The following is a 20,109-nucleotide window of genomic DNA, read 5'->3' on the forward strand; positions in this document are numbered from 1 at the left end:
TATTCGGCTAGCCTTGGGTCCTGATTCGACTGCATACGAATTGTGTGACCTTGGGCTAGTCCCTTCACTTCTTTGAGTCTCCGTTTCCTCACGGGCAAGATGGGGGAAAACACCAATGCCTCTTGATGTCCCGGAAACGCTTAGCACAGTGCCAAGCAAGCTTTGGATATTTACTTTAGGCAGAAGGAACTTTGTAAGCAAAGGCAAGGTACAGGGCTAGTGTTTAGAACACAGGGTAGGTGACTTGATCCCCCTTCCCTGCTAGAATCCTTTCCTGGAAGGGAACCTGGTGCCCATTCTAGGCTAAGCTCCAGTCCTAAGTAGGTTTGCTCACTGTGGACTCCAGCTGCTGTCATATGCCTGGGCAGAAAGTGCCAACCTCTGTATTCTCTTCTTGCACTGGAGCAGAGCTCCTCCAAACTCCTCTAAGCTGCCCAACACTGCTCCTGGTTCCACCTGACCCCCTATTTGTTCCATCCGATTCTCTCCCAGTGCTGGTGCAACACTGACAGACTGTGATGCTGGCTCCCAAGAGCTATTTTCTCCTAGTTTTCCTCCTACCTCTCTGGCTGTTCCTTCTGATGTTCCTTTGTAGGTTTCCTTTCTCTGCACACCCTCACTTACCACTCCGAAGCATCCTGTCCTGTCCTTCTCTTATTCCCCATGTTCTTCCTGGGCCATCTTACCCCCTCCTCTGACTTTTACTATCACTTCTGTGTCTTCTGTAGAGCCTCAGACCCGCTTATCCAACAGCCTCTTGGATGTACCATAGGCAGTTGATACGTTCAAAATGAAATTATCTGTTGGCTCCCAAACCCATTCTTCTTCCTGTCTGGCCTGCACAGCCAATGGTTTCTCTGCCCTATTGCTTACATCAAAAATAGGGGTGTCAGCCTTGACTCTACCCTCTTTCCTCCCCCGGCTTTATCACCATGCTCCACTCACTATACTCATGTATGTTTATCTAATTCTTCCTCTTCTCTCTCCCCCTGCCTCTGCCTCAGCCTGGACACCATCCTCTTTTGCTCATTGCAGCTGCCTCTGAATTTGACTGTAGGCTTCTCTGCTTCTTGTGTTCCCTTCTGGAAGCTCTAGGAGAGAGTCCATTTCCTAACACTGTTATCTTTTAGAGGCCTCCCACATTCCTTGATTTATGACTCCCTTCCTCTATCTTTAAAGCAAAAAAGTTACACCTCTCTTATCATTCTCCCCTGGTTGGAGCTCCCTCTACTTTTCTGCTTTCCTCTTCCACTTTTAAGGACTCCTGGGTTTGCACTGGACCACTCTTTTAATCTAGTGTAATCTCTCCCTCACAAGATCCTTAACTTGATTATATCTACAAAGACCCCCTTGCCGTGTAATCTAACAAATTCACAATTCTGGGGATTAAGGTGTGGACATCCTTGGAGGGCTTCAATTCTCCTGCCGCAGTCTTCTCTCTGACCTCCAAATATTCATGTCTGCATGCAAAATACACTTACCTCGTTCCAAAGAGTTCCCAAAATTGTCTCAAAGTCTCAGCCCATTAAAGCATCAACTCAAAGTCCAAAACCAACCTCATCAGCTCTCTTTCCCAGGTCTCATCATCAATATCATCTCTATTAGGTAGACAGTGAGACTCAGTGTGGTCTATGCTGAGGTAGAGCTCCTCTCTCTGTGTGGACCCAAGAAACTAGAAACAACTTCTTTCTCCCAGAATAGAATGTCAGGACCTGCATATGGCCAGAGTCAGAGACATTTCTGTACCAACAGAGAGCAAATGGAAGAAATAAAGGAGTCCTGGGTCTCATGTAATTTCAAAATTAGGCTGGTCAAGCTCCATTAGGCTTCAAGTCCTAAGATAATTCTCTGTAGTTTAAGGCTCAGCTCTCTGAGTCATTTTTTTTTCTTTCTCATGAAAGACAGCACCTGCTTTCAGCTGGACCGTTTTATCAACCTGTCTCCTGCCTGCAGAATTTTGGGAGTCCTGCTGCCTTCTTTTATTTCAGACTCTCTCCGTCCCTTTCAGTCCAGGTGCCCCCAGTTTCACCCAGTGTAAAAGTCTCAAGAACCCTGTGGGTCTCTCATGTGTGTCTCAGGGATTCGCTCCCTGCCACCAGAGGCTCCTTCACAAGACGCTCTCTGGATGATTCCATTTCTGCTTTTGGCTTCCATTGAGACAGCTGATGTGGTCTATGAGTCACACGCTAAAGCTCTTCAAAAAGCCTTTTTACGTGACCACCTACTTGGACCTTCACATCTTTCAGAGATGCTAACAAAAGGTGGCCCAGGCACACCCTCAGCTTTTTCTCTAGAATACCCTTTTCCTGACAGTGACTCTCTTCATATTAATATAATTTCTGATCTAGATAGGCTGTGAATTCCTCCACAGCACCAAGCCCCGGTTCGTTTTGGTCTGATGGTTCTTTTCTCAGTGTACCTCTGTCCCCTCCGGCTTACTGCCAGCCTCAAGAAGCCAGGCCACACTCTTAAAGGCTTTGTTTGGAATCTTCTCAGCAAAATACCCAAGTTCGTTGTCCATAAATTCTGCTTTCCACATGACAGCAGACATGCAATTCGAGGCTTGCTACCGTGAAATGGGTTTCCAATAACATGTTCCTCATTTCCTTCTTAGCTCTTATGGGCAGCGCCTTAACATCCTTTAACATCCATAGTTCTTTCAAACTGGGATAAAATAAAAATATGAGCAGGTCTGCCTTCCTTTCTGAAGACTCTAGGGGGAGTCTATTTTGTTTCTCTTTCTAACTTCTAAAGTCTTCCCACATCCCTTGGCTTCCCTTTGCCATCTCCAAAGCCAGCAACCATACATCTTTGTCTTCCATCACAAAATCTCCTCTGCATCTCTCTTCTTCCTCCCTCCTCCCCTGTCACGATGCTTGTGGTTACATTGAGCCCAGCTCATTGATCCTGAGCAGTCTCCTCTTCTCAAGAGCCTTAATGTAATCACCCCTGCAAAGCCGCTTCTGCCTTGTCATGGAACATATGCACTGGTTCCAGGAATTGGGATGTGGACATCTGATGGAGCACTGTTCTGCCCATTGCACCCTCCAAATGTTAGCCAGTGTGATCTCACTGAACAGACTCAGTCATATTCTCCTGTTTTAAAACTTGTGATGACTCCCCATGGACTTCGGGATACAGACCAAATTCCTACCTTGGCTGATCTAGAGCAACTTTTGTGATCTGGTTGTTCTTGCTGTTAAACACTGCCTCTCATCTTTCCCTCCCTCCTGCCCCATGCACCCTGCATTGCAGCCACACTGCCTGCTGGCAGCCTCACAGTTTCCACGATGCTATCAAGGTCATGGTTCAGCTAGCTCACTCTTATTGTTCTTTGGGTTGAGTTTAGGCTTCATCCTTTTCCAGAAACCTTCCCTGGGTTATGTGACCCCCCCTCCCCCCTCCCTCCTCTGCAACATGCTCCAGCACTTTCCCCATCAGGGTGTACTGTATGGCATTGGCATGACCATGAACTTCTCAGCCTCCTCTGGTAGACCGCAAATGCCATGAGGGCAGGACTGTGTCTGCTTCTTTGCTATGTCCTCGGGGCCCAACCCAGGTCCACTATGAGAGAGGCTCTTCATGAGTGTTTGCTTTGAGACGTTAATGGGCAGGATTCCTCCCAGTTCACGCTTTCCGTTCTGTGAGGTCTAATGGCAGGACAAAATCCTCATTGCTCAAAGACTTTGGCAGAGGTGTTGAAGGCAATCATCATGCTAGTGGGGAGCCATCTGAGCTGTGAATGGGAGTGGCAGAAGCGAGAAGGCTGAGCTGCGGGCCAGACCACTCACTAATGACGGTGCTGGTTTCAGCTCATTCCTAGCTCAGGAGACAACACGGTGACCTTCTGCTGTCATACTCCAGATTAGTCAAGGAGGATTTTCCTTTCTGTTGCTGGAAAGGGACTTGAAAGGTTGTGCTTATTTGCTTTACTTTGCATTAGCATTCATATTCCCACCTCTTAAAAAACGTCCCCTCTCAGCTTTCTTTCTCATTTTTTTTTTTTTTTTAGATTTTATTTATTTGACACAGAGAGAGAAATCACAAGTAGGCAGAAAGGCAGGCAGAGAGAGAGAGAGGAGGAAGCAGGCTCCCTGCAGAGCAGAGAGCCTGACGTGGGGCTCGATCCCAGGACCCTGGGATCATGACCTGAGCCGAAGGTAGAGGCTTTAACCCACCGAGCCACCCAGGCGCCCCCCCCCCTCAGCTTTCTTGATAAACTTGACCAAAGAGGTAAAAGACCTAAACTCTGAAAACTATAAAGCCCTGACAAAAGAGTTTGAAGATGATACACAGCAATGGGAAGACATTCCATGATCATGGATTGGGAAAACAAATATTGTTAAAATGTCTGTACTACCCAAAGTAATTTACACATTAAAAAAAAAGATTTTATTTGTTCTAGAGAGTGAGAAAGCATGAGTGGGGGAGGAGTGGAGGGAGAGGGACAAGCAGATTCCACGCTGAGTGTGGAGCCTGATGAGGGCCTTGGCTCCATCTCACAACCCTGACATTGTGACCTGAGGCAAAATCAAGAGTCAGCTGCCTAACAGACTGAGCCACCCAGGGCTCCAGCAATCTATACATTTAATGCAATCCCTATCAAAATACCAATAACATTTTTCACAAGACCAGGACAAATAATCCTAAAATTTGTATGAAACCACAAAAGGCCCCAAATAGCCAAGGCAACCTTGAAAAAGAACAAAACTGAAGGTACCACAATCCTAGATTGCGAGATATACTACAAAGCTGTAGAAATCAGAACAGGATGATACAGGCACGAAGATAGACACATAGATCAATAGAAAAGCAGGGACAATAAGTAAGCCCATGATCATATGGCCAGTTTATCTATCACAAAGGAGGCAAGAATATGCAATGGGAAAAAGAAGGTATTTTGGGGCGCCTGGGTGGCTCAGTGAGTTAAAGTCTCTGTCTTCAGCTCAGGTCATGATCCCAGGGTCCTGGGACTGAGCCCCACATCGGGGTCTCTGCTCAGCAGGGAGCCTGCCTCCCCTCTCCCACCCCCACCTGCATCACTGCCTACTTGTGGTCTCTGTCTGTCAAATAAATAAATAAAATCTTTAAAAAAAAGAAGGTCTCTTTAAATTGTTTTGGGGAAACTGGATAGCTACATGCAAAAGAATGGAACCGGACCACTTTCTTACACCATACACAAAAACAAACTTAACATGGATTAAAGACCTAAATGTGAAACCTGAAACTATAAAAATCCTAGAAGAGAGCACAGGCAGTAATTTCTCTGACATTGGCTGTAGCAACATTTTTCTAGATATGCCTCCTGAGGCAAGGGAAGCAAAAGCAAAAATAAACTATTGGAGCCACGCCAAATGAAAAGCTTCTGTAGAGTAAAGGAAATAACGAATAAAACTAAAAGACAACTTACTGAACGGGAAAAGATATTTGCAAATGGCATATCAGGTAAAGTGTTAGTACCCAAAATATATGAAAAATTTATACAACTCAACACCAAACCCCCCAAATAATCCAATTAAAAAATGGGCAAAAGATATGAACAGATATTTTTCCAGACAAGACATACAGATGACCAACAGATACATGAAAAGATGCTCGACATCACTCATCATCAGGGAAATGCAAATCAAAATCACAGTGAGGTATCACCTCACACCTGTCAGAATGGTTGAAATCAACAACATGAGAAGCAACAAGAATTGGTGCATGTATGAAGAAAAAGGAATCTTTTGGTGGGAATGTAAACTGGTGCAGACACTGTGGAAAACAGTATGGTGATGCCTCAAAAAATTAACAATAGAACTACCATTTGATCCAGTAATTCTACTACTGGCTATTTACCCAAAGAATATGAAAACACTAATTTGAAAAGATATATGCACCCCTATGTTATTGCAGTATTATTTACAATAGCCAAAATATGGAGGCAACCCAAGTGTCCACTGATAGTTGAATGGATAAAGAAGATGTGGTATGTATGTGTGTGCATACATGCAGACACACAAACATGCAGACACACAGACACACACAATGGAATATTACTCATCCATCAAAAGAATGCAATCTTGCCATTTGCAATGACATGAATGAATCTAGAGAGTATTATGCTAAGTGAAATAAGTCAGAGAAAGACAAATACTGTATGATTTCGTTTGCACATGGAATTTAAGAAACAAAACACATGAACAAAGAAAAAAAGAGACGAATCAAAAATCAAGACTCTTAACTAGAGGGAGCAAACCAAGGGTTACCAGAGGGGAGGTGGGTGGGGGAGACGGGTGAAATAGGTGAAGGGAATGAAGAGGACACTTATCGTGATGAGCCCTAATGTATGGAATTGTTGAATCACTATACTGTACACCTGAAACTAACTTAACACTGTATGTTAACTGTACTGGAATTAAATTTTAAAAGAAGAAAGAAATCCGCTTTTTTGAATCTCACTCAGCTCTAGGCTATTTCTACCAGGTCATGCTGACTTCCCCCACCCCTCCAACCCTCCTCCGCCAGTAGGAAGCAGCTGGCTGAGAGTGGAACACTCCAGTTTACAAAATAAGCTTATGTCACAGTCTTCTTTTTCAGGTCCCAAGTTTCCTATTAAATCTCTCTGAAAGAACCAGTCATGTCTCCATTTGACTGCATCCCATTACTTATTCATTCTATAAGCTTTTTTTAGAGTGCTCAATACTGAGCCTGCAACAATGAAAGTGATGTTTTGGCAGTACTGTGCAGATAAGCAGAAACATGATGGACATTTCCTTGAATGTCTGGAGCAGGATATTAATTTGGCATCACCTAAGCCAATAGTCTTTAAACATTTATTCTAAATTTATTTAGCAGAGAGGATGAATACTATATATAAAAAAAAAAGGTTGGAGAAGAAGATCTTTGGGGGAAGTGTTCTCTTTCTCTCTTATTATATCCTAAGCAATTCAGCTCTGGCCCCAAACTTGCAAAACAAATGTTCTGCAACTGACTAGATCTACCCACCCTCTTTATCCTTTTTTTTAAAGAGTTTATTTGTTTTTTTGTGAGAGAGGTAGAGAGAGAACACAAAAGCAGGGAGAGTAGGAGAGGGAGCAGGAGGCTCCCGGCCAAGCAGGAAGGCTGATGCAGGGCTTGACCCCAGGACCCTGGGATCATGACCTGAGCCAAAGGCAGACATTTAACTGACAGCGACCCAAGAGCCCCTCACCCATCTTCTTTAGAAGTTCTGTGGGGTGCCTGGGTAGATCATTTGGTTAGGTGTCTTCTTTCAGCTTAGATCATGATCTCTGAGTCCTGGGCTGGAGCCCCACATCAGGCTCTCTGCTCAGTGGGACTCTGTTTCTCCTCTTCCTCTGCCACTTGCCTTGCTCATGCTTACTTGCTCTCTCTCTCTCTCGCAAATAAATTAAATCTTTTGTGCGTGTGTTTGCATCACCTTCAGTGGTTCCTTGAGCAAAGTCTGGGAGTCTCAAGCCCTACATGCACACCCAACAATTATACACAGTTCTCTTGAAAGGAGTTTGACTTTTTTTTTCTTTTTCTTTTTTAATACAACCAGTATTTATGTTTCCAGGGTTTCTGCTTATTATTTGGGGTCTAGATCTGCATGGTAGCTGGCCAAGGGAAGAGGAGAGATGAGGTAAGGATGAGGGGTGTGAAGTAAGGTGTGGTCTTCCGGGCAGGAAGATAGCAAATTGAGGCCCAGAAGGGAGGAGAATCCTGACCCTTAGAAGAACTGAAATTGCATCTGGCTGGAGGGCAGAGGTAGGGAAAAGTGTGAAGTCAGTTTTTCCCTCCTCTTAAATATCCTATTAGAAAAATAGTCTTCAGGGGCGCCTGGGTGGCTCAGTTGTTAAGCAGTTGCTGTTGGCTCAGGTCATGATTGCAGGGTACTGGGATCAGATCCATGGGCTCCCTGCTCTGCGGGGAGCCTGCTTCTCCCTCTGCTTGCTGCTCCCCCTGCTTGTGCTCTCTTTCTGTCAAATAAAGAAATACAATCTTTAAAAAAATTTTTTAAGGGGCGCCTGGGTGGCTCAGTGGGTTAAGCCGCTGCCTTCGGCTCAGGTCATGATCTCAGCGTCCTGGGATCGAGCCCCGCATCGGGCTCTCTGCTCCGCAAGGAGCCTGCTTCCCTTTCTCTCTCTCTCTGCCTGCCTCTCTGCCTATTTGTGATCTCTGTCTGTCAAATAAATAAATAAAATCTTTAAAAATAAAATAAAATAAAATAAATAAAAAATAAAAATTTTTAAAAAGAAAAATAGTCTTCACACTGTATGTCATACTTTTTGAATCATTTTTAAAAATGATTCATTTAAATGCATTTATTTGAGAGTGAGAAAGAATACAAGTAGGACAGAGGGAGAAGCAGGCTCCCTGCTGAGTAGGGAGCCTGACATAGGGCTCAATCCCGGGACCCGGAGATCATGACCCAAACTGAAGGATGCTTACCTCCTGAGCCACACAGACTATCCTAAAATCATTTTTATATCTATCTGTGGTATCTACTAGAATATGCATGAGGAACTAGATGAGATCAATTCAACTGGTCTCCTCCTTGCCCTCTTCCTCCACCCCTACAGAAACACATTACTTAACTAGCCTCTACATTCACAAAACTGTGAATAATGCTGTGAAGAAAGTTACAAAACATAATTATTAATGGATTTGGGGGAATCATTTCCTTCGCATAGTGCTAGAATTGGAGCACGTGGTCTGATCTGTTTTTTATATTTTCATTTTCTTAATGATATATATACTTAGGAGTGGAATTGTTGGGCCACAATTTTAATCTTTAATATTACATGTTTATTTTTTTACTTTATTTTAATTAATTTTAATTAACTTATAATGTATTATTTGCCCCAAGGGTGATTTTTTTAAAGCTATTTAATATACTGCTGGAGGTTTTCCAGAAAAAATTTTTAAACCAGTTTAAACTTCCAACAACAGTTAGTGGAAAATATATAGTTCCCTATATACCTTAACAACACTGGGTATTATAATTAAACTTCTTTTGCTGACTTGGTGCATTTATCTTAATAAAGCTAAATATTTTTCTTATGTTTATTAGCCATTTATACTTTTTCTGTGAATTGCCTTCAGATAATTCTTTGTCTTTTTTCTATTGGAGGCTTTTTTATTTGTAGTGGTAGGATCTTATTTTGCCAATTTTGTGGTGCATATTCAAAAACAAGCTTGTTGCTTGCTTTTAAACATAATTTTTGTTTTTTTAACATACAGATTTCATTCTTTTGGCAATGTGAATTCTACTATAGTTTTTATCCTTAGGAAACTGTGGTGGTAACCTCCAGATAGTCCTTTTAAAAATTGATTTTGGTGTGTTTCCAATTTTTCAGTATTATAAATAGTGCTTAAAGAGTATCCTTGCATTTAGCTATATTTATTGCTTTAGGATAAATTCCTGAAACCAGAATCATCATGGATATGCATTATTCTAAGATATCTAACATATATTCATGAATTGTTCCCCAGAATTGGGTTAATAAGTCACATGCCTGATGCCTGTAGGGCACCTGGGTGGCTCAGTGGGTTAAAGCCTCTCTGCCTTTAGCACAGGTCATGATCCCAGGGTCCAGGGATCGAGCTCCGCATTGGGCCCTCTGCTCAGTGGAGAGCCTGCTTCCTCCTCTCTCTGCCTGCCTCTCTGTCTACTTGTGATCTCTGTCTGTCAAATAAATAAAATCTTAAAAAACAAAAAAAAAAAGGCACATGCCCCTCCAGCAATATATAAGATTACTGGTTTTCTACTTTCCAGCCCATAAGAGGGTATTGTAATTTTAAAACCTTTGCCAAAATGACAGATGAAACTGATTTTATTATTCCATTAATTTGTATTTCTTTCTAGTAAGAGCAAACTTTTTATTTATTGATCATTTTGTTTTTCTTTTCTTTCTCTCTCTTTTTAAAGATTTTATTTATTTATTTGACAGAGAGAGAGATAGTGAGAGAGGGAACACATGCAGGGGGGGTGGGAGAGGGAGAAGCAGGCTTCCTGCTGAGCAGGGAGCCCAAAGTGGGGCTGAATCCTAGTACCCCGGGATCATGACCTCAGCTGAAGGCAGATGCCTAACAATCGAGCCACTCAGGCGCCCCGTCATTTTGTTTTTCTTTCATCAAAGTGCCTGCTCATATCCCCTAGCCTGTTTTTCTATTGGGACTTTTAATTTATAAAATTTTCTCTCAATTGCGTTTCTGTGACTTTTTCTGAGATCATTATTTTTGCTTTTCATTGTTGATGTTGCTGCTATGTTATTTAATGCATAAGATTTTATGACTTCAGTGATAAAGTGGAGGTCAAAATAGCCCAGTGCTCATAGTTAAGATAAAGACAGGCATCATTTGTTAAACACCCACAATATCCCAGATCCATCTCATACATTCTTTCAAATTTTTGTAACCACTCATTTAATCCCATGTTAGGGAGGAGGACACTGAGGCTCACAGAAGTTAAATATCTTGTCTGAAGTCACACAGCGAGTAAGTGGAGTGCACTTTATGGTTTCTAATCCTCATGTTCTTTCTCTGCAGTTCAAGCACCCTCCCCCCGTCCATTCTCAGGCCACTAACAGGAGAACCTTTCCCAACATGGTAGCTTGTAGGGAGCTGTTGGAAAGCAAAGGGCTGATAAGTCAGAAAGAAGACAAGTGTTGTCTCCAACCATTCCACAGAGTTGAAGTTGGTGGGGTGGACTCTCCAGCCCTCTAAGAGGCTGTGTTGGGGCGTGAATCTTGCTCTAGTGAAGACAAGAAGGTATGTGTCCATGGGATTCCAGTCTCAAAAAGCCATGAAATGGTAGCCTAGCTAGGTGCTCTGAATTTACTGAATGAGCCACAGGATGAAGCCAATAGCTAGCTATACATCATTAGTACCAGTTGGCCCAGCAGAGAAATCAGTGGTTTCCTCAGCCATGACCTTCAGCAGGGATCAGCAAGGTACCCAAACAGAACCAGCTGTGCCTCAGGGTGCATCAGTGCCAGATACACGGGACTCAGATCCGACCCATCACACCATGTTGGAGATTAGCAAAGGGAACAAAGGGCAGTGAGCAAACCTGAGGTCCCTTCCTCATGACACCGTAAGAGCATGACCAGAAGAGACCCAGGAACCAGTGAGGACTTTGGGAATAGAGGAAAGTAGGCTGACTTGTCTCTTTGTGGTAAGAGACAAAACCAAGAGGAAGATGGTATTCTTGGTGCAAAACTGAATCTTTGCAATAGTTTGCGAATCTGGGCCACTTCCTGTTTAGGCACTAGTTGGATCACATGTTTGGGTAAGTGGGGTCCCGACTAGCTGGGTCTAGGGAAGTCCTTACCAAATCAAGGGCACTAACTGTTGAGGTCTTTTAAGTCTACTTGGATGAATATTTCCAATGTGTGGTACCCAAAGGGCTAAGAACATAAAACTCAGGAATTAATCCCAAAGAACCCAAATAACATCATTGGTGAGCAGGCTTAGCCATGTGAAGGACATTTCTGTGTCCTCTTCTGAAACAAATGTTTTTAAAGTTCTGTTGTTCATTGTGATTTTTGTAAAGAAATTTCTTTCTGAGTTAAGAAAACTAAGTGATAATATTCTGCCCCACCCACCATGATTGCCCACTCATTACAAAAAATGATTGCAAGCAAGCCTCCAGAGTTGAGATCTCTGAAGACTCAAGGTTGGGAGCAGACCCAATGATCCCACACTTTACCAGGAACCACAAGGGCAAATCATGAACAAATTCTCTTGCACTCATCCCACTCCCCTTGGAAAAAGGTACTCTGGTTCCATTATCTGGTGCCTTCCTGGAGTGCCTTTCTGGAGTGTCCCAGCTATGAAGGAAAGCTGGTAGATCTTTTTCATAGGTGTCCCATTCCTTCATTTCTCGTTGTATGGGTATAGTGACAGTGACAGGACTGAGAGGTTTTTGGAGAGAGGAGGAACTCTGTGACCTGGGAAGCATATCTCCCATACTGGAGGAGAATCTGTCCCTCTCTTGACACTTGTTGGAAATTGTCCATTGCAGAAATTGCAAAGAAAGGGCTCTGGATGGGAAAATGGAATCCTGGTTCTAGTGTGAGGTTAACCTGGATCTAGAATCTAGAGTCTGAATTTATTCCGGTGATAAAAAAAAATAATGACTAATTCTTTGACTTCTTAAAGAAGTGATTCCTAAATTAGTCTGAGTTACACATGTCTTTGCAAATCTAGCATCCACTCCTCAGAAAAGTACACATACCCACACAGCCAAGAAACTTGTCATATGATTGCAGAGCATTGACAAAGTGTCAAAGTCCATTTGTGGACCCAGATAAAGATACTCTCTGACCCTTAAAGATACTAGGAAGAGTGTGGAGTCTAACCTCCTCAGCACAGCACACAAGGCCCTTTGTGATCTGACCTCTGCTCCTTCTCCAGCTTCTCTTGATGCCCGTCACATACATCCTCTCTAACAATTTGCAATTCTCCTTTCTCACTTCTGCACTTTCATGCATGCTAATTTCCCTGCCTGACATGTTCTCCCTGATTGCCTGGAAACTGTGATTAACTCTATTAAGGAAGAGTTAAGCACTTCTTTTTTTGTGTGATGGATATGAAAATGGGGCATTTTGATGGGTCATTTGGCCAATGATAGCAAAGTAACCACAACGTCAAATCTCCATGTTAGAATGTAAAAAGTTTTTCTTTAAGCCAATGTGGCAAGACAGGTTTTTCTCTCCTCTCTTCTCCATCGTTCTCTCCCCTGGTCATTTCTGATGGAAAGGGAGCCTTTCGACAAAATGAATTATGACCAGAACCACTATTCCATGAGAGACTGATAACATCAGTAAGAATGAGATTTCTGCCTTGGATTCTCCTATCTGAAGAATTTGGAAGTTCTAAGTCTATTCTTTCAGATCAGTGTTAAGATCTTTGGCTGCTTTCCCAGGTGCAAGTCAGGAATGATGTTATCTGTGGCTCTGACCGCCACAGGCCCTGTGGCAGACATTATCTTCTGGCCGGCCACAGCCATTCCCAGCTCTTTCTCTCCTGCTGCCTCCCACTGGAGGGGCTGGAAAGCTAGATACATGCTTTCCTGGTTGCCTCTGTAGTTACCTATTGAACCATGAAACCTAGTTCTGGCCCAGGAGTCCTAAGAATTTTTAGAAGTTTTATTTTCCTGATAAAAGGAACATCCAGATTGGAGACATTCCTTTTCTCTTCTTCCTGCCTTCAAAGATGTTGTGATGTTTGGAGCAGTGGCAACTATTTTGTGACCATAAGGCGATATGCATGAGAAGTGGTTCTCAAACTTGAGGGTGCATCGGTATCATCCAGAGGGCTTCTTAATAAATAGACTGCTATGCCTTACCCCCAGAGTTTCTGGTTTCTACGTCTAGTGTAGGCCTGGGAATAAGCACTTCTAACAAATTTCCAGGTGATGTTGCTGCTGTTAGGCTGGGAACACACTTTGAGATCCCCTGAACATGTGGATAAAAATTCCACAGGCTAATGATGGCAAAACAGGATAATAGAGTCTGGATGCTGATGGCCTTATCAGAAAGCTGAATAAATGTAGAAACAAAACCAAACCAAATCCTGCTTCTGGATTTCTTGTTCTGTCAAAAAGTCACTATTTATTATTATTATTTTTAAAAATATTTTATTTATTTATTTATTTGACAGAGATCACAAGTAGGCAGAGAGGCAGTCAGAGAGAGAGAGAGGGAGGGAGAGGAGAAAGCAGGCTCCCTGCCAACCAGAGAGCCTGATGTGGGACTCCATCCCAGGACCCTGAGATCATGACCTGAGCCAAAGGCAGAGGTTTAACCCACTGAGCCACCCAGGTGCTCCAAAAAGTCACTATTTATTTAAGCTATGGTTAGTTGGGTTTCTTAAGATGTACATTCAAAAGCATTCAGAACTTTCAGGGAGGTGGGCACTGCGGAGCAGGCAAAAGGAGAGAAAAATCCAGAGGAATACTCATCCTGGGCTAACTTAGCATGGAGTCAAAACTGCCTCAACAGGAAGTAGTTTGAAACCTCTCTTAGCAACACTGAGCTTTGATAAAGGTAAGATTGTGGGGTTTTAAAAATGCTAGGGCCAATTAAAATTTTTTAAGTCGAAGTAAAACTTGTACATAGTTAAGAAGTCAAGTAGTTATACAACGTTTATAATGACACATGATAATGCCCTGCCCCACACTTAACCCATCCTGATGCCTACTCCTCCAAGGCAGACATTCTCAACTTTTGTAATGCTTCTTCTGGAGTTTACAGATTTACCTAAATGACATGCTTATACTACCATTACCTACCTTTTTGTCTTTATTCACTTTCTGCTCTGGAAGATAAGAATTCAGATTCCTTTTTGTATATCCTCCCCTCTTACCGTGCCATAAATGTCCTCTCCCACATTTTCCCAACGTTAGGTAACAACATTTATGTTGTTACATTAGCGCTTGAGGTCTGTGATGTTATGACTAAATAGTATTGGCAGATGAACCTTAATTACACCTCTTTTTTGGTTAGACTTGTCAATAATCACCCCATATTTTTTTTCGCTTCATTTTTATGAATCTCTGATGAATCCATCCACGTATCCTCTGACAGAGGAGACCTTCCTTTTAGTTCCAGCATATCGGCTCACCTATATGTTTCAATTTTCTTGGCGCCATCTGTTTTAAAGTTTCTACCCTGCAGGTCCAAGCAGGAGTAGGCATTCTGCGGTCACCCAGGAACCTCCCCTCACCAGCACACTGGGAATGACCTTTGTCTTTTCCTGTGTTAAGTGCTCTGTTTTCTGGATTTGATGTTTTCCTTTTTTGTTTTGTTTTGTTTTGTTTACTCTGATATGCAGGGGAGGTGACCTGGTTAGAGTTCCAAGAGGAAGCATGTAGCTTGATACTAAAGAGGAAATTGAAGAGTTTGCAGAAAGGTTTTTTTTTTTTTTTAAAGATTTTATTATTTATTTGACAGAGAGAGGGAGCGAGCACATCAGGGAGAGAGGGCAGAGCCAGAGGGAGCTGAGCAGGGACCCTGATGTGGGGCTGGATCCCAGGACCCTAGGATCATGACCAGAGCCTAAGGCAGATGCTTAACCATCTGAACCACCCAGGGGCCCCAGGATTTTTTCTTTTTTTAAAGTAGTCTCCATGCCCAGTATGGAGCCCAATGCAGGGCTTGAATTCAAGACCTAAGCTGAAATCAAGAGTCAGATACTTAACTGACAGAGCCACCCAGGTGACCCTAAAGAAAGGACCATTTTAAAAAGTATCGGCAAGGTTAAAAACACCAACAAACAGCACAATGTATGTTGGGGCTAGCAACAGCAAAAAAGCTGTTATCCCCAAAGCCTGAAAGGGTGAGAGGAGAGGGTATTCCCAGAACAGCCTTGGCTGTAGGAGAACGCCACACTCACAGGACTCTAGCTGTCATTTAGGGATGTGATGTTTCTGTCAGCAGGGAGCGAGCAGAGAAAATAGCTCTACCTCTCCCCACCTCTGCCTCTGACTTCCCAGTCATGCCTCCCATTGGCTGAAACCAAATCAGAAGCCAGTGGATGTCTTACCCAGAGGTTGCCTCTGGGGGCACAGAGCTTCCAGAAGAGTGGAATGGAAGTAGAGGGGCAACAGAACACAGCCAGCACAGGAGGTAAAAGTTTGAAATCTAGTGTATCTAAAACTGTCTCTACTCAACGCATTGCCTCTAGAGAAATGGTGTGGCTCATGTGGAATTCTGGGTTGGTGACTCTTGTTTTCCTCAGAATTTTAAAGGCAATGTTCCATTGTCTCCTGGCTTCAGAGTGGCTGTTGAGAACTCTGTGCCATTCTGATTCCTGATCCTTTTCATGTAACTTGTTTTTGCCTTCCTGGAAACTTAAGATCTTGTCTTTTCCCCCAGCGTTCTCCAATGTGGTGAGGGGTGAGTTTCTCTCATTATACAACAGGGTCCCCAGAGTAGGCCCAGATCAGGTACACTTCCTCAGTCCCTTGAAGGCCCTGAAAGGGCCAGAAATATAAATGTAGGTGCCCACTCTCCTGCATCAGTACATAGCTTCAATGCAACTGCTCATGTGTGATGTCTGGTCATTATTAGGCACCTGTGGACAACACAGCAAGATTGCCATGGTGGGGAGTGAGGCTGGGATTCGGGCACTACTATAGACAACTCTGCCTCCTCCCTCTCCCAGAATCTGTGCTGGTTGATGGTAATGGGCGATGATACTGTAAAACTAAGGGTGAGGAGGGAAGAGGGAGATATTTGGTTGGAGTAGGGGGCACAAACTCTTTTGAAGAAAGTGATAGATTGGTATGGTCTGGAGTCTGTTCCCATCAGGCTCCTCTGGTCCCTGGTGTAGGGCCTGAGGCCCTAGATTAGAGGGAGAGGTTCAAAAGCCAGCCAAGCTGTCTTTAACAAAGACTGTGAGATGGCACACGAGTCATCTAGGACCAAAACTACAATGTGTGACACAGAGTTGGGGAGAGGCCATTCAATCCTCGGCAAGGGATTGCCTGGAATCCGGAAGAGTTCATAATGCTATGAACATTAAGAAATAGCACTGTTGACACAGATACCAGCTTTCTCATAGTGGGCTCCATCAGCAATGGAAAATCAAGGCTCTTCCAAGAGTGTCAGGCTATGGACATTGACAGCCTATGCACTAGGAAGTGGGCTTTCACCAGACATGAAATCATTTGCTACATTGATCTTGGCCTTCCAGTCTCTAGAATTTTGAGAAATAAATTCTGTTGTTTATAGCCCACCAAGTCTATCATTATGGCATTCTGAACTAAGAAAAACCACCATTTTGAATGTTGATAGTTGCCATGACAGAGGGAAAGAATCAGGGGAGTCTCAAAGTAGCAAATGAGTGATTTGGGTGTGAAGTGACACATGTCCTTTCTGCTTAAACTCACTGACCACATAAGAGGGCCAAGAAATAAAATCCTACCATGTGGCCAGAAGGCAGAAAGTCAGTAATATTTACTGAAGAGAATTAATAGTCTATCACTCACTTTGCAGCAAGAGCTGTTCTAAATATATTACAGGCATTAACTCAGTTAAGCCTCATAACAATTCTATGAAATACGTCCCATTAATATCATCATCATCTCCTTTTATAGATGAAATAACTGAGGTACAGAGAGGTTAAGCAACTTGATCAAAGTCACACAGACAATAAAGGTGAAGTTGAATGAATACTTAAACCCAGTCATTTTGGTCCTGTAACAGGACTATGGAGTCTGTCACTAGATGGGAAAATTTGAGAGGCACAGTCAGAGGTGATGGAGAGTCACTAAAGGATTTTTAAACAGGAGGGTATGATTTGATCAGATTTGCTACTGAGAAAGCTCTCTCCAGAGAGTAGAGTGAAAAATCCAATTGAACTAGGGTTAAACTAAGGCAGGAGGTCTATTTGCATAGTGAAGGGATGGAGATGAGGAGGATTAAACTAAGGCACATTTACTACAATTAACTGAATAATCTTGAGCCTCCATTCCATCAGCTTGAGCCTCCGTTTCATCATTTCTTGAAATATGATTATGGTAATACCTTTCTTAGTGGGTTTCTCTGAGGGTTATAAAAATAACATAAGCAAAACCTGACAGTTCTATGGCTCTGAAATTACAGACATTTGAATTAAAAATCCCAGCTCTACTACTCACTAGATCATTAGTTTAAGTCTCAGTTTGTTCATTTATAAAACACGTGTTTAAGTCAGAAACGTTAAATAAGTTAAAATAAGAAAAATGATTACAAACTGGTTGCAGGTTGAGAAAATTAGCTCAAGAGAAATGCAGAATTCCTTCTAGAAAAATAACCACGATTTTGTTTAGGAAAAATACCTTAATGAACTTATGTGTTTATGAAAGTCAAGTCTCTGAGGCATGACAAGAAGGGAAGAGATTTAGACCAGAGAATTAAATAATTTTGATTAATAAAGTAATAGAAAATTTTGGTTTTCCCCTGGTGAGATGAAAGTTTTGAGGGAAACCTGGGCTTGGGAAAAAGTAAAGACGGAGGGGAAGTTTTCACTGGAGAGAACTATGAGCATCTGGTCTTAATCAGTTTCCCTGATCCATTCTTCCCCTGGCAGCCAGAGTAAGCTTTTTAAAACCATTAATTAGATTATGTTGTTCCCTTTCCCAATGCCTGAGACTTAGGAGTTTCTCAGTAACAATTTGTTGAGTGAACAAATGAATGAATGAAAACATTTCCAGGGAGCAGGTGAATCCCCAAAGAAAAGGACTTTTTTTTTTTTTTAAAAGATTTATTTATTTTAGAGATAGAGAGTGAGAGAGGGTGAATGAGGGCAAGGGCAGAAAGAGAAACAGCAGGCAGACTCCCTGCTGAGCACAGAGCCCCATGTCGGGCTGATCTCAGGACTCTTGAGATCATGACCTGAGCTGAAATCAAAAGTCAGCTACTTAACCAACTGAGCCACCCAGGTGCTCCAAGAAAAGGACTTTTGTGGAGGAGTTCTGTGTAGTGAGGGTGGTTTGGGGATGTTTATATTTTTTAGTTTTATTTTTTAAAAGATTTATTCATTTATTTAGGAGAGAGAGAGAGAGAGAGAGAGCACAAGCAGGGGGAGCAGAAAGCAGAGGGGAAGCAGGTTCCCCATTGAGCAAGGAGTCCCATGCCAGACTGGATCCCGGGATCCTGGGATCATGACCTAAACGAAGGCAGCCACTTAACTGACTGAGCCATCCAGGAGTCCCCGAACACTGATGTTAGTCAATCAAGTAGTTCTCTATTGTGTGTTTTGCTGTAATCACCATTCCTCTTCACCACAACCCTCCAAATAACCTTCAGTGAAAGTCCGCTGCACAAAACTGCGCTGTTTGGGGGAGGATTTAAGAAATGAAAGAAAGTATCCAGGCACCAGGTAAACAATGTGTAAAGACGGCAGGAAATCTAATGAACAGAGGAACCCAGAATTCAGTGGGAGCAGCAAGAGGTAACCAGAATCCTCTGAAAACTTGGGGAGGACGTGCTGTCCCCCTTATCCTGGATTAGGGGGTTTGGCCTTGCATTTGGTTGTTGAAGAAAAGAATAAACGGATGACTTTGGAGTAGCTGCAACCCTCAGGTTACATAAGAACGATAAATATTTAACTCATAGAGACATTTTGAGGATTATATTGGGATAATTCTAATAAAGCACTTAACACAGAGCCTGGCACCTAGTAAGAACTCAGCGAATGTTAATTGTTGTTTTCCTTCACTTTCCCCCACTCCATTCATTCTTTTCCAAGTACACGCAGGAGGCGTGCCCACTCCTCCCTCCGCCCACCGCAAGCTCCGCCCCTCACTTCTGCCCGGATTGGCTCCTGAGAGGCGGAACCGAGGGAAGAGCCCTGTGCGACGCGGTAGGGGCGGGGCGCATGCGCGGGCTGGGCTGGGTGGAGGTGGAGAGGAAGAGCTGCCGGAAGTAGGCGGCCGAGGTGGTGGCTGAGCAGGCGGCAGCTGCCTGGGAAACCGAGGCGCGGGACTCACGACCCGCAGACAGGCCGGCGGGGGGGGGGGGGGGGGTCGTCCCTGCGCGCTCCGTTTGCCTGGGCTAAGGGTCTCTAGTCCGGCACCCTCCTCTGGACTCGGGCCTTTCCCTAAGCCCGCCAGGGGGCGCCGCACTGAGGGGCTGCAGGGTTGGGGGCGAGCGCGGCTGACGAGAGAAGGGGCGCGGGGCTGGGCCGGAGAGGAGGGGTTACCCCCCTCCCGCCCCGCTCAGGAGGTGCCCCTGGGCGGGGGACCGGGAGTCCTCACCTCCCGACTGAGGCAGAGGTTCCTAGGGGCGGGCAGGGCGCTTCGCCCTCTGCCCCCGCCGGCACCCTGGCCATGACGGGCAAGTCGGTGAAGGACGTGGATCGGTACCAGGCGGTCCTGGCCAACCTGCTGCTGGAGGAGGATAACAAGTTCTGCGCGGACTGCCAGTCCAAAGGTAGCGCATCCCTTCCGGCGGGCGAGGGGTCCAGCCTCCCGCCGCGCCTGGGAGGTGACCTGGGTGGGAAGGGGGTTTCTGGAGCTTAGGCCTCCCGAATCCTGGTAAATGGTAAGGCGTGCTCCTCTGACTGAGGAGGCTGCTGGGTGTTCTGCGGCGCCGGGGTCGGCGTGGGGAGAGGCTGCGAGGGAGAGTGTGA

The 20,109-nt window shown here is 44.0% G+C and overlaps 1 protein-coding gene across 1 annotated transcript in view; it reads left to right on the forward strand.

Annotated features, from left to right (window-relative positions):
- Positions 1-19,369: 19,369 nt before the first annotated feature.
- The window catches only part of SMAP2 (small ArfGAP2), a 45,877-nt gene continuing 45,137 nt past the window's right edge, over positions 19,370-20,109 (forward strand). Inside the window, exon 1 of the mRNA XM_059134875.1 lies at positions 19,370-19,910. Coding sequence (XP_058990858.1) covers positions 19,808-19,910 — 103 coding nt within the window. The 5' untranslated portion in view covers positions 19,370-19,807. The remainder of the gene's footprint in view (positions 19,911-20,109) is intronic.

Source organism: Mustela lutreola, chromosome 10, assembly GCF_030435805.1.
Source record: "Mustela lutreola isolate mMusLut2 chromosome 10, mMusLut2.pri, whole genome shotgun sequence".
NCBI classification, from domain to species: domain Eukaryota; kingdom Metazoa; phylum Chordata; class Mammalia; order Carnivora; family Mustelidae; genus Mustela; species Mustela lutreola.